General features: G+C 37.1%; 1 protein-coding gene across 14 annotated transcripts in view; it reads left to right on the top strand.

Moving 5' to 3' along the window:
* RTTN (rotatin) overlaps positions 1–16665 on the top strand; it is a 179715-nt gene that overhangs the window by 96019 nt on the left and 67031 nt on the right. For 13 of the 14 annotated variants that reach the window (XR_013831188.1, XR_013831189.1, XR_013831190.1 and 10 more), the window contains 6 exons: positions 341–434; positions 4609–4801; positions 6388–6478; positions 9636–9789; positions 12707–12844; positions 15606–15823. Coding sequence is in view for 11 of the 14 variants with exons in the window: in XM_079941820.1 (XP_079797946.1) it covers positions 341–434; positions 4609–4801; positions 6388–6478; positions 9636–9789; positions 12707–12844; positions 15606–15823 (888 nt within the window). In the remaining 3 variants the exon portion in view is untranslated. The remainder of the gene's footprint in view (positions 1–340; positions 435–4608; positions 4802–6387; positions 6479–9635; positions 9790–12706; positions 12845–15605; positions 15824–16665) is intronic. The other variant, XM_079941824.1, reaches the window with a different exon arrangement.

Below are 16665 nucleotides of genomic sequence, written 5' to 3' on the forward strand. Positions count from 1 at the left end.
TTTTTTTTAGCCTTTCAACATTTGAGCGTAAGTGGGAAGAGGCTTTATCAGGACCTTAAACTCTAGATGGGCTTCAGATCAAAACTGTGCTCCTTTGAGTTACTGATTTGTATAAACTGTAACAGGTCCTATAAGAAGAAGTAGAAAATGCCATTCAAAACACTGTTTTAACTCTCGAGATACGGAGTATTTTCCAGTTATGCGAACTAGTGTACTTTTGTAATATACCTTTTTGTTCAAGGATATCTTGTATATATATTGCTCGTGTTTCATTTTCCAATTAGTAGTGTTAACGAATGACTGTTCTGAGTATAGAATGATTTTCTTTACTGATCCCCAGGTGGCAGCTTCGTCGGCAAGTGCTGAATTTCAGCCGGTAGTGCCCTGCACGGCGCCTCTCCCTGAAGCCTCACATGACCAGTTTGTGGCTCAAGGTATCCTTTTAGGAAGACATTCTACTTTCAAAAATAAAAATGATAAGTTGGTCCAGGCAGATATGTTGAAAGTAAATGTTTAGATAAGAACCAAATTAAATAAGTCACAGAACAAACTGTCTATATAAGAACAAAACGAAATATCACAGAACATGATAGAATAAATATATCAGAAATTAACAAAACAAATACTCTTAACTAATAAATGGGAATTTGGCCATCAAATAAACAGTCTGATTGCCATATCGTTTCCTATTAGGTAAGAATAGATATTTGGTGTTTGAATTGAGGAACTAATGAATATTAATTAGCTTCATTTTTTTCCCCTTTTGGGAAAACACCTCAATTTACCACAGTAATCCACTTGAAAGTGACGAGAATGGGGTCATAAGTATTTTGCAAAGCCTGTGCTTTCATTTGAAAGCACACAAAGTGTTTTGAGTCTTTATTTTGTTAGAAATGTGTGATGAGTAGCCTAGGATTTATTTTTATTAATGACAATATATCGATTTTACTCTTTGTGTTAGGCACTGCCTCCAACTCTATTATGCTTTACGCTTTATATATTTATATAGATTACAACCTAACTTTTGTTTCTTCTAAGTCGGTAGATAGACCTTTATTCAGTAGCATTAAATTCCTAACCTATATGGAATATACTACCTAAAAAGAAGGTAATTTTAAACACTGAAATATAAGCATGTGCAGAGAAAATGCTTTCTAAAACTTCAGAGATACTTGCTTAAGGAAGACTTTACTCTGCATTTTCATTACAGTGTTTGTTCCATAACTTCCTAAACAATGTCTCGTTTTGGTTTTTAGTAATTTATGTTAACAATATACAAAAGAGTTTAATTATAGAAAGTACTCATTTGGTCCTCTTAAGAACAAAAGGAGCAAACTCAGGTTGTTTTAAGTGGCTAAGGACACAGAGCATGAAATGAAATTTGATAATGAGTTTCATGAATATTTATTTCTAAGAGTGTGTTACGTTACTATTTTTAAAACAGCTTTATTGAGATATAATTCACATTCATACAGTTCACCCATTTTAAGTGTACAACTCATTGTTTTTTAATATATTCACAGAGTTGTGCAATCATTACCACAGTCAGTTTTAGAACATTTTCATCACCCCAAAAAGAAACCTTGTTCCCATGAGCAATCACTCCTGATCTCCCCCATTCTCCCCAGCCTGAGGCAATCACTAATCTACTTTCCCTCTTTATAGATTTGCCTGTTTTGGAATTTCATAAAAATGGAATCATCCGATATGTGTTCTTTTGTGTCTGGCTTCTTTCACTCAGCATATTTTTAAGGTTCATCCGTGTCGTAGTCTGTATCAGTGATTCATGTTTTATTACTGAATGATATTCTACCATGTGGATATACTATATGGATATATATGGATATACTGCATTTCATTTACCCATTCATCAGTTGATGGACATTTGGATTTTTTCCACTTTTTGGCTTTTATGAATAATAATGCTACAAACAGTCATACAGGTTTTTATGTGAACATACAGTTGTGCGGTTTTTGTTTGTTTTTTGATTTCATTATTCTTGACTTGGATTTATTTTACTTTCAAGGATTGTGCTTAGAATATATGTTCATGCACAGTTTTTTTTTTTTTTTTGCGGTACGCGGGCCTCTCACTGTTGTGGCCTCTCCCGTTGCGGGGCACAGGCTCCGGACGCGCAGGCTCCAGAAGCGCAGGCTCAGCGGCCATGGCTCACGGGCCCAGCCGCTCCGCGGCATGTGGGATCTTCCCGGACCGGGGCACGAACCCGTGTCCCCTGCATCGGCAGGTGGACTCTCAACCACTGCGCCACCAGGGAAGCCCCCCATGCACAGTTTTACTGTTTGCCAATTACTTCAGTGTATGTATTTGACAAAAAAGTATTTTACTCCTTTTTGTTGAATCTGCCAACGAATCTTTGAATAGTACTGGAAAGCATTAAATATCTTTTGTCAGTGAGCCTTAAGACTAAAGCAATTTTGTTGTTACATATCTTTCTAAATTCCGTCTCTTTAAAATAGTGTTAAGATAAAATTTTTTTAGTGATAATGAGATTATAGTTCCCTCAGCTGGAATTCTCAGTGAAGGATTTCTCCATGAAGCTGGTTAGTCCTTTTATTTCTTGTTCTGTTAATTCTTGATGAACCAGGGAATTACTGTGCCCCAAAGTGGTTTAGAGCAGGATGACAAGAACTTTCCCTATCATGTACATCAGGACCACTTTAGATGTCCAACTTCTCATTCCTAAGTTTAGTTTCTAACTTTTGTAAAAGAAAAATCCTTTTATCTTTTAAGAAAGGCTTTAACAGAGTCTCATGATCTATAAGCGTACATTTGATCTACAAAGTTGAAAAGAATCATTACAAAATAAAAATGTTAGTATATTTGAGTATTACAAATATAAATAACTGAGATAGTTCTCTCCAGATAAAATACTAAATTTTTTTAATATATTGAATGATTTTGAATTTCTTAAATGTTAAGCCCCTCCTATTTTATTGGTATTCTTTTCTTCTGTATGCTGCCCTAGAAGTCCTGAAGACGTGTAGTACATCTTCTGTGAATATATAAAATTTTCCCTTAAAAGCAGTTGAACTATTTCTGTGGAGTTCCCTAAATTTCATTTTCCCAGTTTAGTTTAAAATATCAAATCTGTCTTGACAGTAAATAGTTCCAAAGTGCCTCCTCCAAGGAATTAGTTACTTACAAAGGAGAATATTGTGACTTTGTAATGGAGAAGCCTAGTAGACACCACCTTAATCCATCAAATGGCCAAAGTTAACACCACCCATAATGGGCCTAATAGGAATCATGTTTCTCCTGATATAATGTCCTGAAGATATAATGTCCTGAAGATCTAATTATGAGGGAACATCAAACATCAGACACTCTACAAGGGAACTAGCTCGTGTTCTTCACAAAATGTCCGGGTCCTGAAAAACAAAGCAAGACTGAGGAATCCTTCCAGTTCAAAACCCAGAGACATGAGAACTAAAGGAAAAGCAGATCTCAAATTGGATCCAAACAAGAAAAAGAACTTTTTCCTTTTGCTGTAGAGGATGTGGGTGGGACAGTGCAAAATTTGGAAAAGGTCTATGGATTAGACAGTACCACTGCATCAATGTTAATTTCCTGCTTTTGATCATTGTACTGTGGTTATAAAAGACAAAGTCCTGTTTTTAGGAAGTTAACTTAGGATTAAAGGGGCATTTGTGTGCAGCTTACAGTTCATAAGAAGGTATGTAGGTAGGTAGATAAAATGTGGTAAAATACTAATATTTAGGGATCTGGGTGAAGGTATATTGGGAATTTTTGTACTCTTGTACTTTTCTGTAAGTTTGATTTATTCAAAATATAATGTTTCTTTAAAAAAGAAATAAGAAACGAAGGTCATGAGGGAATCTTGAGGCAGGTTAAGCTTTCTTGTTAGCAGTACGCTGCTGAGTCTTCTAGGAAAGTTCCCTCATATCTTCAATTCTAAAATCCAGAATCTCTGAAAATGGAAAGTTTTCTCAGAACACAGGTGGCAGTAAAACTTGCCCTTACCTGCATATTTTTGGCTGCAAAATCTGACCAATTCTAGTTTGAGGTTGTATTTGCTTATGTATTCATCCTGCTTGCTGTGATTATGTGTCTGCTACATTGCAGAAATATTTATATCCTTATGGGCTGATGCCCAAGATTCCATTGGAAGTGTTAATTAATATATGGTACGCGTACCTTATTACTTTTCTAAAATGTAAAAATATGTTGAATTCTGAAACACTTCTGACCCCTAGAGTTTCCAAAAAAAGGATTGTGGAGCATCTGTTTGTTCCTCAGTGTCTGAATGCTTGGGACACAAAACCATGCCCTGCCCTTCTTGTCTTGGCTAGTACACTGTCACCCAAGGTAGACACACACACCCTTGTGTACATGCATGTACACACACACACACACACACGCACGCACTCACACTCACACTCTGGAGGAGTTGGACGTCTGACTCCCTGGCCTCGGGGTTGAGGTGTGTTGAGCAGTTAAGGGAATTTCCCAGCCATCTCTCTTTGGCAATTTTAGGAACTTCCTCTGATTATCAAAACTTGTGAATATTGTACATAACCACAAGGTAAACAAAATGGTGATAATTTTCACACTTATTTCAATAATAGGTCAGCATGAAACTGCATCTCCACGGCTTCCTCATGATTCATCCCTTTCTGCTCCTCTGCCCAGACAGTGTGTTTTTGTCACTCCGCCTCTTCTTTCCGCGATGTGCAGCCTCCTAGACAGCCTCTTGGCAACGACTCCAGGCGACACTGCAAATGCTTTTCGACAAGCTCGTCTCATAGAGCTTCTTTGTAGGTAAGAGATAAATACTCCCAGAGAGGCGTGTAGACTGCAGGTTTTTGCTTTTGCCAGAACTGTCTCGACAGTTTTTATTTTAGATATGTTAAAGCACTTGGATGGGTTTGTTATGTTGACTATTAAGCTTCCCCAGCTCCCCGTCCTGATTTTTTTTAAACTCCGAAGTTCTGAAACCTTATTTGTCCTCTGCCACATTCAAGGAACATGATGCAAGTCTCCTTGGTGATTCAGAATGGAAGAAGGAGTTTTGGGGTTCATCTCCCTAGCAGTCATATCAGAATAATGTCCTTGGTTTGAAAAGTCATTTTTAAAGTTCATTTGGAGTTACTTAGTTATGGGAGCCTGAGAGTTTTATCAGAAAGTAGTCTGATAAAATTTAGGGAAATCATGATTTGGTTCTTTCATTTACCTAATATTAATCAGTGTCTGACATAACTTTTTCTGATTTTCTGATTGGCTATATGGTATAGTTAAAAAGGCCAAGGATATTGAATTCAGTCTGACTTAAGTCCTAATTAGAGTTCATTCTCTCACTAGTGTTGCAGCCTTGGGAAAGTAACTTTAATCTCTGAAGTGTCATTAATAAACACCTAGTTAATGGGGTTACTGTTAGGATTAAAAGTGGTGTTGTCTAGGATACTCTCTTATCTTAAGTGTTCCTTTTCTCCTCACATATGTTTATTCTAGCCAAGTGTACCTACCTCCTGTTCACCACATATTGATTTGCATTTCTCTGTCTCTGCCCTTTGAACATTCACTGTCTGAAATGTCTTCCTCCTCTTTGCCAAATCACAATGCTTTCGCTTTCTTTCTGGGATAAGAACAGTCTAAAAAGAAAGAAGTCTGCCTTGCTTCCCTTCACTCAGTTGTGATTACTCCTTTACTCTGCCCTTATAATAAGCAGCAGGGTGTGAGTTTGTTCTGTTTACATTCATTTGTCATCTTTTCTGCTTTGATGCCTACTAGAGTTGAAAAAAGGAAACTGCTAGTTGATTGTCTTTCCTTCTTGAATGTTTCCTGCCTCAAAAAGGGTCAGAATGGGGCTTTAGGAATATTCTTGCTTCTCCAGAGTCAGTTAAGAGTCTGTTGTGACATTGAGGGCACAGAGGTATTAAAAACTCTTTCTTGGCAAAGGCATATATTTCCATCCTTCTTCTTTATTTCTGATTTAATTTTTTTTTTCCTATTTGTTTTTCATTATTTTATTTTTTACTTTCTAAATCAGAACTTATTTCCTGGCAAATGTTTTTCCTGTTTTAAATAGGGACGTAACCACCAAGGTCTTGCTCTTGTTTCTTTTCCTTCTGAAAGGGCTTTATGATATTTTATTCTGCTTTTAATAAGTTTCATTAGATATTTTTCTTAGAATTCCTTGTTTCCCACATTTATCTGATGAGATCTTTTCCTGTGTTCTGAAATATTGTAGGGTAACTTTTTATAAACAATTATTTCCGTTATTTTATAAAAATCCTTTTTCTTGAATTCTGTTCATGGTTATATCCGAACTTTAAATTCTCACGAATTAGTCTTCAGGAATAAGCATATTGATCATCTGAAGGGTGTTCCTTCTCTGTCCTTCACAGCATCGCAGATGCCACCCTGATAGAGACAAGCGTCCAGGAGCTCCAGGCCCTGCTGCCCGCGTCACCTCCTGTTGAACGCACTCAGGCTCAGGTAAGCGCCTGCGTCTGCATGTGCGTTCGTTTACCCTTAAATGCCAGAAACGTAAATTCTGCTGATATACTAACCACAGGACAAGGTTGAAAATTTCTCAGGATATACGTGGTATGACGAGGTTATTTGAAATAGGTTACTTAATAGATGGTAGAAAAGAGCAGTGGGATTTGAAGACCTAGATTGTATTCCTGGTTCCATCATTAACCAGCTAGAAATGTTTAATCAAGGGTCTGGGTATCTTTGAGCACAGTATTAAAAAAAGGGGATGTTGTATAGCCCACCCTCCCCTTCTGTGATTTTAGGCTGTCTCTGTCATTTCCACTTAAATTGAAGTTGTGAAATACTTAGTGACTAAATTCTGTGTATATTCAAAACTCAGTCTAATAAGAATAAATTTATGTTTGTTCCTTCACAGATATTTAGTGTAGTTGCTGCTAATAGAAACGTTACTGTAAAATCAGATTTTGTAAGAAGGGCTACACGATTTATTTGGGGTGGGAGGTAATTACAGGTGGACTAGCAGTCTCTGTTGCTGTGTGCTGTGTCCTTTGAGCTTTCTGAATAAGGCAGACCCCCAGGACAAGGTTGGGTAACACTGTGCCTCATCTTCCAAACACTGTCCCATTGCAGTGTTTTCATTTGTGAGTGTGCTTATTTGCATAATGGCCATCGCCTCCATTTTTCTGTCTGTCCATCCAGCAAATCTTTATTAAGGGCCTACTGTGCACCAGGATATTCCCTAAATGAATAAAGCAAAGACCCTTTCCCTCAAGTTGGGAGAGTAGATAGTGAGCAACTACATATGTGCCTGATGATGTCTTAGACGTCGAAGAAGAAAAACTAAAGCAGGGACAGGAAGTGAGGTCGGGGGCGGGGGCAGGGCTTTTCCGCATAGGGTGGTCAGGGAGGGGCTTTCAGACAGTGACGTGTGGCCTGAACTTAGTGAGGAAGCTGGTCCTATGGGACATAGCAGGGCCCCTGAGAGCTGGCCTATTCAAGAAGCAGAAAGCAGTGGCCAGGGCAGGATCTGCGAGGCGGAGATGGGGCTAGAGGGTTCAGGGCTCCATGAAGGAAGGGCCTTCCTGTTTCATGCCATTGTGTCCTGAGTGTCGGGCACAGTGCCCTTCCCATGGCAGGTGCTCATTCAGTCCCTGTGGAATGAATGAATAATAACAGTAACAAACCTTCATGTGTGCTTGTTTGTGTGAATTTATGTAATCCTCACATCAATCACATGAAGTACCATTAGCGGCCCTGTTTTATAAAGGAAGTGACTGGAGCCCAGAGATGAGTAACTTGCCCAGGGTCACTCACACAGTAACGGGCAGAGCCAAGATTCCAGCCCACGCAGGCTGGTTCAAGAAGCCACGCTCTTACTGTTGCACTCCCTGGCCTTATGTAGACTGAATGTCCTTGCCTTTTTGTCCTTATAGAAGATCATTCATTCCAGAAAAACTTTGGAGCATATGCTTTGCCACATTGTGTTGTAGGTGCTAGTGACGCATCTGTGAACAAAGCAGACACATACCCCTGCCCACATGAAGTCTGTGTCCTCGGTACAGGAGACAGACAGTAAACAGTAAATAAAATTTAACTTTTATCGGATGGTGACGATGGTGTGGAAAAAATAAATGAGGACGGGTAAAGGGGAGACAGTTTGATGTTTTCCTTGTGTGGTGGTCAGAGAAGGCCTCCTGGAGGTGAGATGTGAGCAGATGCCTCGGAGGTGAGGAAACAGGCCGTGGGTTGAGGGCAGAGTGTGTGGGCAGGACTCTGCACGGCGAGCCTGCAGGCAGCCAAGGTATGAGGGTTCTGAAGCATGGGGTCAGTTGGTTGGTCTATTTATTTGAAGAAGGAGTTTCAAACATAACAAAAGAGTTACTTTGTGAACTACCATATTAATAGCTGATTACATCTTCAGTATGGTAATTTACAAAAGAATCTTTGACAGCTCAGTTGTTCTCTCTCTAATGCTTCCTCACCTCCCATGGTTTATCTATTTATGGTTACACCATACCTGGAGAGGGCAGACTCGCTGTAACTTCAGTAGTGTAGTCTATGAAGGGATCAAAAAATACTTCACAGCAATAAGGAAATTAAATTTCACAAACTGCTTGCATTCTACCCAACAGGAAAAGCATAGCACCACCTATACTTTTATGTAAAATATATCTGCAGATTAGATAAAGGGAGTACCTTTCATCAAGAGCAGTAGGACAGAAGAACTATTTGGAAATAGTCTGAGGCCATTTACCATAGAGGCACTATGCCTCCACAAACGCCCAATGGTCCCTGCTCTCACAACAGCAGCCGAATAAGGTGGGAGGAAAAACTGTGAGTGTGTGTGTGTGTGTGTGTGTGTACGTGCACACGTGTGTACAGAAAGAGACAGAGGCTTCAGAATATCTCTGTAAAGTTCATTTATATGGGCTGTCTCATTGCTTGGGGATAGTGGACAAATGAGTCCTCGCAGTTTATTCTTAAATTATTACATATCCAGAGAATTTTTTTTAAAGTACTTTTGCCAGTTAATACTTCTTATGGTATTAGTATGTATCAAGCAACATTCCAGAGATGTTTTTATTGGTAATTTGGGGGAAGATTTAATTTTTCTTTTGTAACTAAGAATAGTATTTTTATGCTGAAGGATACTTGAGGCCAAACATTGGACATGTTTGCATTTTATTTGTAGCAATAACTAGGCTATTAAGCTGGCTTTTCCCACCCCTCAGTTGTACACTTTAAAGAGTATTTTATAATCTTTCTTTACAAAATTGTAGATTTTATGATTTTGGACTGCCATTTTTGCTTCTTCCAGAGTATTGATTCTACAATTTAGCTACTTGAAAAATATGAAGACTTTCTTTCTCTAAATAGAATTCAGAATTTGGTTTTGGAAATATTGCTTTGTTTGGTATTATTATAATTGACGGTGTTAATGTGGCCATTAATGACAAGCTTATGAGAAGAATAATGCTTTCTGTGTATTCATTTTAGTCTTTAAAAATTATGGTGACTATTTTATTACTTTTTTATTAACTTATGTTACAAAGAAGTGACTTCTTGTAATGCATAGAGAACTAAAATACTTTATCACTGAGATGGGCTTTTCATATGACATGCTTTGTCTTACTTTATATCCTTTTTCGAATAGGTATCCTTTCTCCTAGAATACCTGTCCTCTTTGTCCAGGCTTCTTCAGTCATGTTTATTGGTAGAGCCTGACCTTGTGATTCAGGATGAGCTTCTGAAACCTCTTATCACAAACATCATCAGAGTTCTCACCATATGCACCAAAGATATATCAGGTAAGCTTTATTTTTTTAGTTTAGGATGAAAGTAAATAATACTGAGGAGGAGTATCTTACCTTGCACCAGGTATTCAGATCAAGGTCACATTTTGGGTTGTTCTTTGCCAGTATTTTGGAAGCCTTTTATAATGTGTTTTATAGTTTGGATATTTTAAGTGGTTCCAGGAGACCATTTGAGGCAATTATGTAGTATAATAAAGGACCATTCCCTGTGCTGTCATTTTAAATGAGGGTAAAGTTCTTTATGAAATGTTAGAAAGTGCACTAAGTATTAGATAGTAATTATTCTTATAGTCTATGGCTAAATAACAAGTTTAAGCAAGTCTAGAATACAGTATCAGAAATTTCCTAAGGTCTGGAACTTTTTTTTAATTTTTTTGGCTGTGTTGGGCCTTTGTTGCTGTGCGCGGGCTTTCTCTAGTTGCAGCGAGCGGGAGCTACTCTTCGTTGAGGTGCGTGGGCTTCGCATCGCAGTGGCTTCTCTTGTTGCGGAGCACGGGCTCTGGGCCTCTAGGCTTCAGTAGTTGCAGCACGTGGGCTCAGTAGTTGCGGCATGCAGGCTCTAGGGCACACGGGCTTCAGTAGTTGTGGCACACGGGCTCGGTAGTTATGGCTCATGGGCTCTAGAGCACAGGCTCAGTAGTTGTGGCACACGGGCTTAGTTGCTCCACGGCATGTGGGATCTTCCCAGACCAGGGCTCGAACCCGTGTCCCCTGCATTAGCAGGCGGATTCTTAACCACTGCACCACAAGGGAAGTCCTGGAATTCTTAAAAAACATACTTTGATGAAACGTTGAACATAGAGCTTAGTAGTGGAGAAAATTAATAAGGTTCGTTGTCAAAATTAAGATATGATAATTGTCTAAAATAGTTTATAATGAAGTAATAGATCATGTGATAATTCTCTTTGCCCATCAGTTCATTCTTATTTAGTCCTTTGAATTTATGGATTTGCAGGGTTTAGGTCTGGTAAGTGAAGTGGTTTATGATGCCCAGCAAAGCTGGTCCTCAGTGTCTCATCAGTACTAAGTTATCCCAGTGCTAGAGCAGCAGTAATTACTTACATGGAAATTTTACAAGTGACAGTGATGTCCTGACTAAGCTAATTAGGTTACACCATGCGTTCTCTACAAGGTTGATGTCTCCCTACAAGGAGCAAAAAGTGATTCTTGAGGGAAAGGGATGGGGGAGAAAAATCTTAGCTGTTAGAGTGGCTTGTGGCCCTCAAAAGCTCAACTCTACTCAATAAAATCTTATTCCTTAGTATTTAGTTTCTCTTGTTAGGTATCAGTTGAGAAGCTTTGACGTTGAGCTCATGGAACATGTGTGAGAAATATGCAAGATCAGTGCTAAAAAGCCAGTGCGAGCATGGCTGTGACTGGAGTGCTTTTGATCTAATGCTTGGTCCCAAAGTCACATGACAAGAGGTGGCCTGCATGTTTTGGCTGCCACCAGCTGCCTTGTGGATGTTTTATTGATTTCCTTGCTTTGATTTGGGGCTTTGAAAATGAAATAAAAATGGTATATATTTTAATATCGAAGTATATGAAAGTTATTTAACCTGTAATTAATTACACCAAGTGCTGAAAAGAAAAAATGTCAGTAATATCTGAATGTATATTTAGCAGGTGGTTAAGTTAAAAGTTATTTTCTCATATCTTTCAAACATTAAACATTAACTAAAATAATTAATTTTTAAGAAATTAAATTTTTTTCTGGAAAAATAACAGTTTTGAATGATTTTTATAAAACATTGATTATACTTCTGGTATATATTTGTATGATTTGATGATTTTCATATATAATTTTATATATCTTAATTTATATGTGTAAATAAATTACATTAAAATTATTCAGCAAGCACAGTTATAAAGTTAAATGTGAATAGCTTTTTAGTTTTTAATTTAACTTTCAACTTAAATATTTTATTTGACCATCTTAAGCCTGTATTAAATAAAGCTAGCAAGCTTTATATTTACTCTTTTTATGTGTAAAGTACAAATATATAGATATTACATAAACAGATATATGGTATCTGTGAAGTTAATATTTCATGGGGGTTGTGATAAGGTGACATATGATTAAAAAGACTTCTATTTATAGAGCTGATAATGACAAAAAGGTTGAGAAACACCAAAGGTTGCCACAATCCAAACTCCCTGGAAGATGCTCTTTCCCAGTGCCTCATGGGTGCTGAAGAACACTGAGCGGGGAGCCTTCAGTTCCTTGTAATGAGTTTGACACAGTTGGCAGATAACTGCTGGTGGTGTGGCCACAGATGACTGTCCTAAGGTAGCTACTGCCTTCCAGCTCCCATTTGCCTAGTAGAGAGAAGGGAAAAGCTGTTTTTTCCTCTAGAAGGTTAATTGCTGCACCCTTAGCCATACATAAGCAAAGCTGCAGAATCCTCTTTTGTATCACAGTTTTCCTTTTGTGGAAATACTCTTTTCTGTTCTTCAAAGAAGTTTCCTTTCTTTACTGCTGTGACCTTGGCCATTATGTTTTCCCCTTTCACCCCTACACAAAGCTGCTAGAGGGGATAAAGAAAACAGGAGAAGCTTCACTTTTATAGAAGTAGCACAAGCAATGACATGTTTTTATGATGTGCCCAATATGTAGTTCTGAGGCTATGGCTTAATATTCAATTTGCCAGTTTCTGCTTATTGTTGAATATGCTTTAATAAGAGGAGGATGTGTGAGTGTGTATTCATTTATCTGTAGGAGGGTGGGTGGAAGAGAGATCTTTAAAAAGCAATGAAAAGGAGAAATTAATTGGAATAAATTTTGGATCATGCTGAATTACATTTGTCTTCATTTGATGAATACATACCTCTTATTTTATGTGTAATGAAGTGTCGGTGAGGTTTTTCTTCTTTGTGTTAATAACTTGAAATGTTTTGATTAATTTTATAGATACAGAGTTAATATCGGCTTTTTATCAGACATGGACACATTTATTTAACCTTCTGGCCACACTCCTGAGGAAAGCTGGCCCTGCCTCTTTCCCATCTATTACGATGGGTCTGGCCAGGTACTGGGCGACGATGGTCGGTAAGAAGATGGTCTCGCTGGGTTTGGGGTTGTTCTGCTAATAAAAATTAAGATAATCCCTTATTTCTGATTTTATATATAATTTATATGTATTCTCTAAATTTAAGTAGTTATGGCATGGTATATGAAAGAGGAACAAGGTACTTGCTTTGAGAAATTTGCAATGCTCTTTAGGAACCCAAAAAATGCATTTTAAAAAAAATAAAACGTGTCAAGATACTATAAAAACAAGTAAGAAAAGCCTGTGGCGTTATGAAGATACATATGATGTGATTATAAAACAATGAGATAGATTTTCTTCCGTTGATGTAGAAACCCACCTCTTTTCTCACACATATGCATTGTGAGTGGGTAAAGCTGCCTATATAATATCCTGCTTACATGATAACTTAGAAAGTTATAATAAAAATGGTGTCTTGTCTTGAGACATGAGGATTTTCTGATAGCCAAGGGTATACTGTAGTTAATTATTTTTGTAAGATGTTTTCCATATAGTAGTTGCCTACTACAATAAACAAATGATTGTTTTTTATATTACTGCTGTCTTTAATTTTTCATAAAGTCTCTTCTAAATTTTAGCATAGCAAGAGCCTTTTTTTACGTAAATGTATATAAATAACATTTGTTACCTTTTAAAAATAGCCAGTTAAAATGTATTCAAAATTGAGTTCTTTTAAGTTTCCACTAATTCAATTGACTTATTTTTTCACATTTCATTTTATCATTTGGTCATTCTGTAAACTTACATGTATGGTACATTTTGTCACCAGAGTGATAGTTTTGAAGAAAGGTTATGGGGAAGTACATGTTCAGAAAGAAACAGAATTGTTAGTTATTTGGATATAGGAGTTCTGAGTTTACCCTAAGGGGAATAATGTCCATTTAGGGATTATTATTTTGTTAAAAGAAATAAAAATTGAAAGAGGTTGACCAAGTGAGTGATTAATATTTTCCTCTTGTGTCCATGGTGTGGGGCAGGGGGGAAACTACTTTATCATCTGAATTACCAGTAGTACAGAGCAGCATGCTTTATGGCACTCATATGGGGCACCTAGGCCAGCTGGTCAAATCTGGCCACTGCCTGATCTGGTAAATAAAATCCTACTGGAACACAGCCACACTTATTCATTTCCTTATTGCCCGTGGCTGCTTTCCTGCTATAGCGGTAGAGAGGTGAATATTTGTGACAAAGGCCCATGACCTGCAAAGCATGAAATACCTAGTTACCCTTTGACCCTTTGCAGAAAAAGTTTGCTGACCCGTGATTTAAGCCTGTTTACCTGACACTGTTTCCCTAGTGATAAAATAAAGACATATTAAATTCACAGTCTTTCTACAAAATATATACGTGGTTTTATATAATAATGGTGCTAATAAAAAACAACATACTACATATACTGTTAGCTTTGATAATCGCAATGTTGATGAAAATATAACTAATAAGAATGATCATTGATATTCCTTACTGAGGGGTTGTTTTTGTCTGTTTTCTGTTTCTCTTATAATTTTCCTTCCCATGTGCCCATATACATTTGAAAATATTAAGTCACTTTGTAACTTAAGTTATCTATAACAGTTTTTTCTCAAATCTGACTAATATTTTGACATCATTTAAATGATTCCCATGAAACCTGCTGACTAAATTTCTTTTCTTATGTTACTTAAGAACATAAGAATTTCTATAAGCCTGAATCTAGGTAGAAATTCTTATGGTTATAACTCTTGGACAAGTATAAATCCAAAATAATATAAGAATAAAACACAACAAAATTATAAACCAGTGCAGTCACATTAATAAAATTAATGTAATATAGCAGACATTCTTTTGATTAAATTTAAATCAGTGCTCACAACAGGAAATTAATAATGACTGCTTTAGTCGAGATTCTTTTGACTTTGTTTGCCTATTCTTTCCTCTCTGTTGTACTTGCAGATCACTTCATAATCACTCTTGTTCTCTCTCTGAACTACTTTGAAACCTTTGTTCCTACATTATGCCAACATTGCAAGCTGGGTCTTGTTTTAAGTACTGTTTAGCATCAACGTGTTTGAAAACAGAAAAACAATCACACTTATTTGTAAAATAGTAATCTCGATAATCCAGAGTATAGTTACATTAACTATTTTTTAAGGTTAGCACTGAAATAAAAACTCAAAAACTCTAGAGTGTTTTTGGGTCCCCCAGTAGACCCCAGAGGGATCAGTACTCATTTATATGTAATCCTCTTATTTTAGATCTTAGCAGATACTGTGTATATGTACACTTGTACACACACACACACACACTCACATTCATATAAAAAAGAACCTATATAGGGCTTCCCTGGTGGCGCAGTGGTTGAGAATCCGCCTGCCGATGCAGGGGACACGGGTTCGTGTCCCGGTCCGGGAAGATCCCACATGCCGCGGAGCGGCTGGGCCCGTGAGCCATGGCCGCTGAGCCTGCGCGTCCGGAGCCTGTGCTCCGCAACGGGAGAGGCCACAACAGTGAGAGGCCCGCGTACCGCAAAAAAAAAAAAAAAAAAAAAAAAAAAAGAACCTATATAAAAAGAACAAAATGAAAATTAGATTCCTTCATCAGTAGGTTGTCTTAGTACTGCTTAACTTACCTTTAAACACTACGGTTATTCGTGTGCTAATAAGCTTTACTTCATTAGAAATTAAAAAACTATAAACTTCATTACTCAGATAAATCTGATTAACTTCTTTAATTTTGAAGACGTTTTCAGTCATTTACATATGGAATTATTCTCTCTTTCAGATATGTTCTGCAAATGTGTGGGTTTGTCTAGCACCTGCCCCACTCTGTGTACTGCCAGCCTGCAATTCCTTTCTATTCTCCTGACTGAAGAAGCAAAAAGGTATCTCCAGGATAAGGATAAAACAAGTTTATGCCACAGTCCAATGATGGCTTCACTTCTTGATAAAACCCAGGAAAGTCAGAAATCTCTAGAACAACTTAATGAAGTAATTCTTCAGGTATGTGATTTCTTAATTTTTCAAGATTTGGTTTAGTTTTTAAATGAATTGACTTTCAGTCTTGGTCTTGTAAGAATTTTTTCAATCATTTGAATTAAAAAACAATGCTCATTATGACCATTTAAATAATAGAAAAATATATAAAGTTAAATTAACCATCTCCTCTCCAGTCTCATTCCTCTGATGCTGATCGGTTTCTTTAATACACGTGATGTAAAAATTCAAAATGAAACATTAGTAATTTAAATCCGGCTGTTTATCAAAATAGTTTGCCGGATCATGACCAGAATGATCATGTTTCAGGAATACAGCTATAATTCATAATTTATCGCCACTTTCAAGACATGTTTACATCTTTGAAAATATTTTTACCTCAATGGCATTTGGCTTCTACTGTAAATGAGCTATATATTTAAGTTGTATGTCCGTGGAGGTAGGTGGACGTGGTTGGCATATTTCTGAGAAAATGCCCCCTTTCCAAACCCTGCTGCCTATTTTATCTTGTAAACTTATTTTTTGCAATCCTAAAATATGAACCAAGAATTTTGTTTCATCGAAAACTTTCTAAAGCCGCTGAAGTATTGTTATTTTATATATAGATTAACAGTTAAAAAAAAAACGGGAAGTGTTTCCTGAGTTGCACAGCTTTTTACAAATAGGAATATTACTAGATTTTTCAGTATTAAGAATTCTTTTTAATAATCACATTTAATAAATCAACTATACTCTAATAAAGTTAAAATTAAAAGAAAATCATCATACGGTTTTATGATTTTTGTCTTCTCACTGAAAGGTGGGTCAGTGGTGGGTGGGCACATCGAAGGGTTTGCTCCTGCTTCCCC

This window comes from Stenella coeruleoalba (assembly GCF_951394435.1).
Source record: "Stenella coeruleoalba genome assembly, chromosome: 14".
In the NCBI taxonomy this organism is placed as follows: Eukaryota; Metazoa; Chordata; class Mammalia; order Artiodactyla; family Delphinidae; genus Stenella; species Stenella coeruleoalba.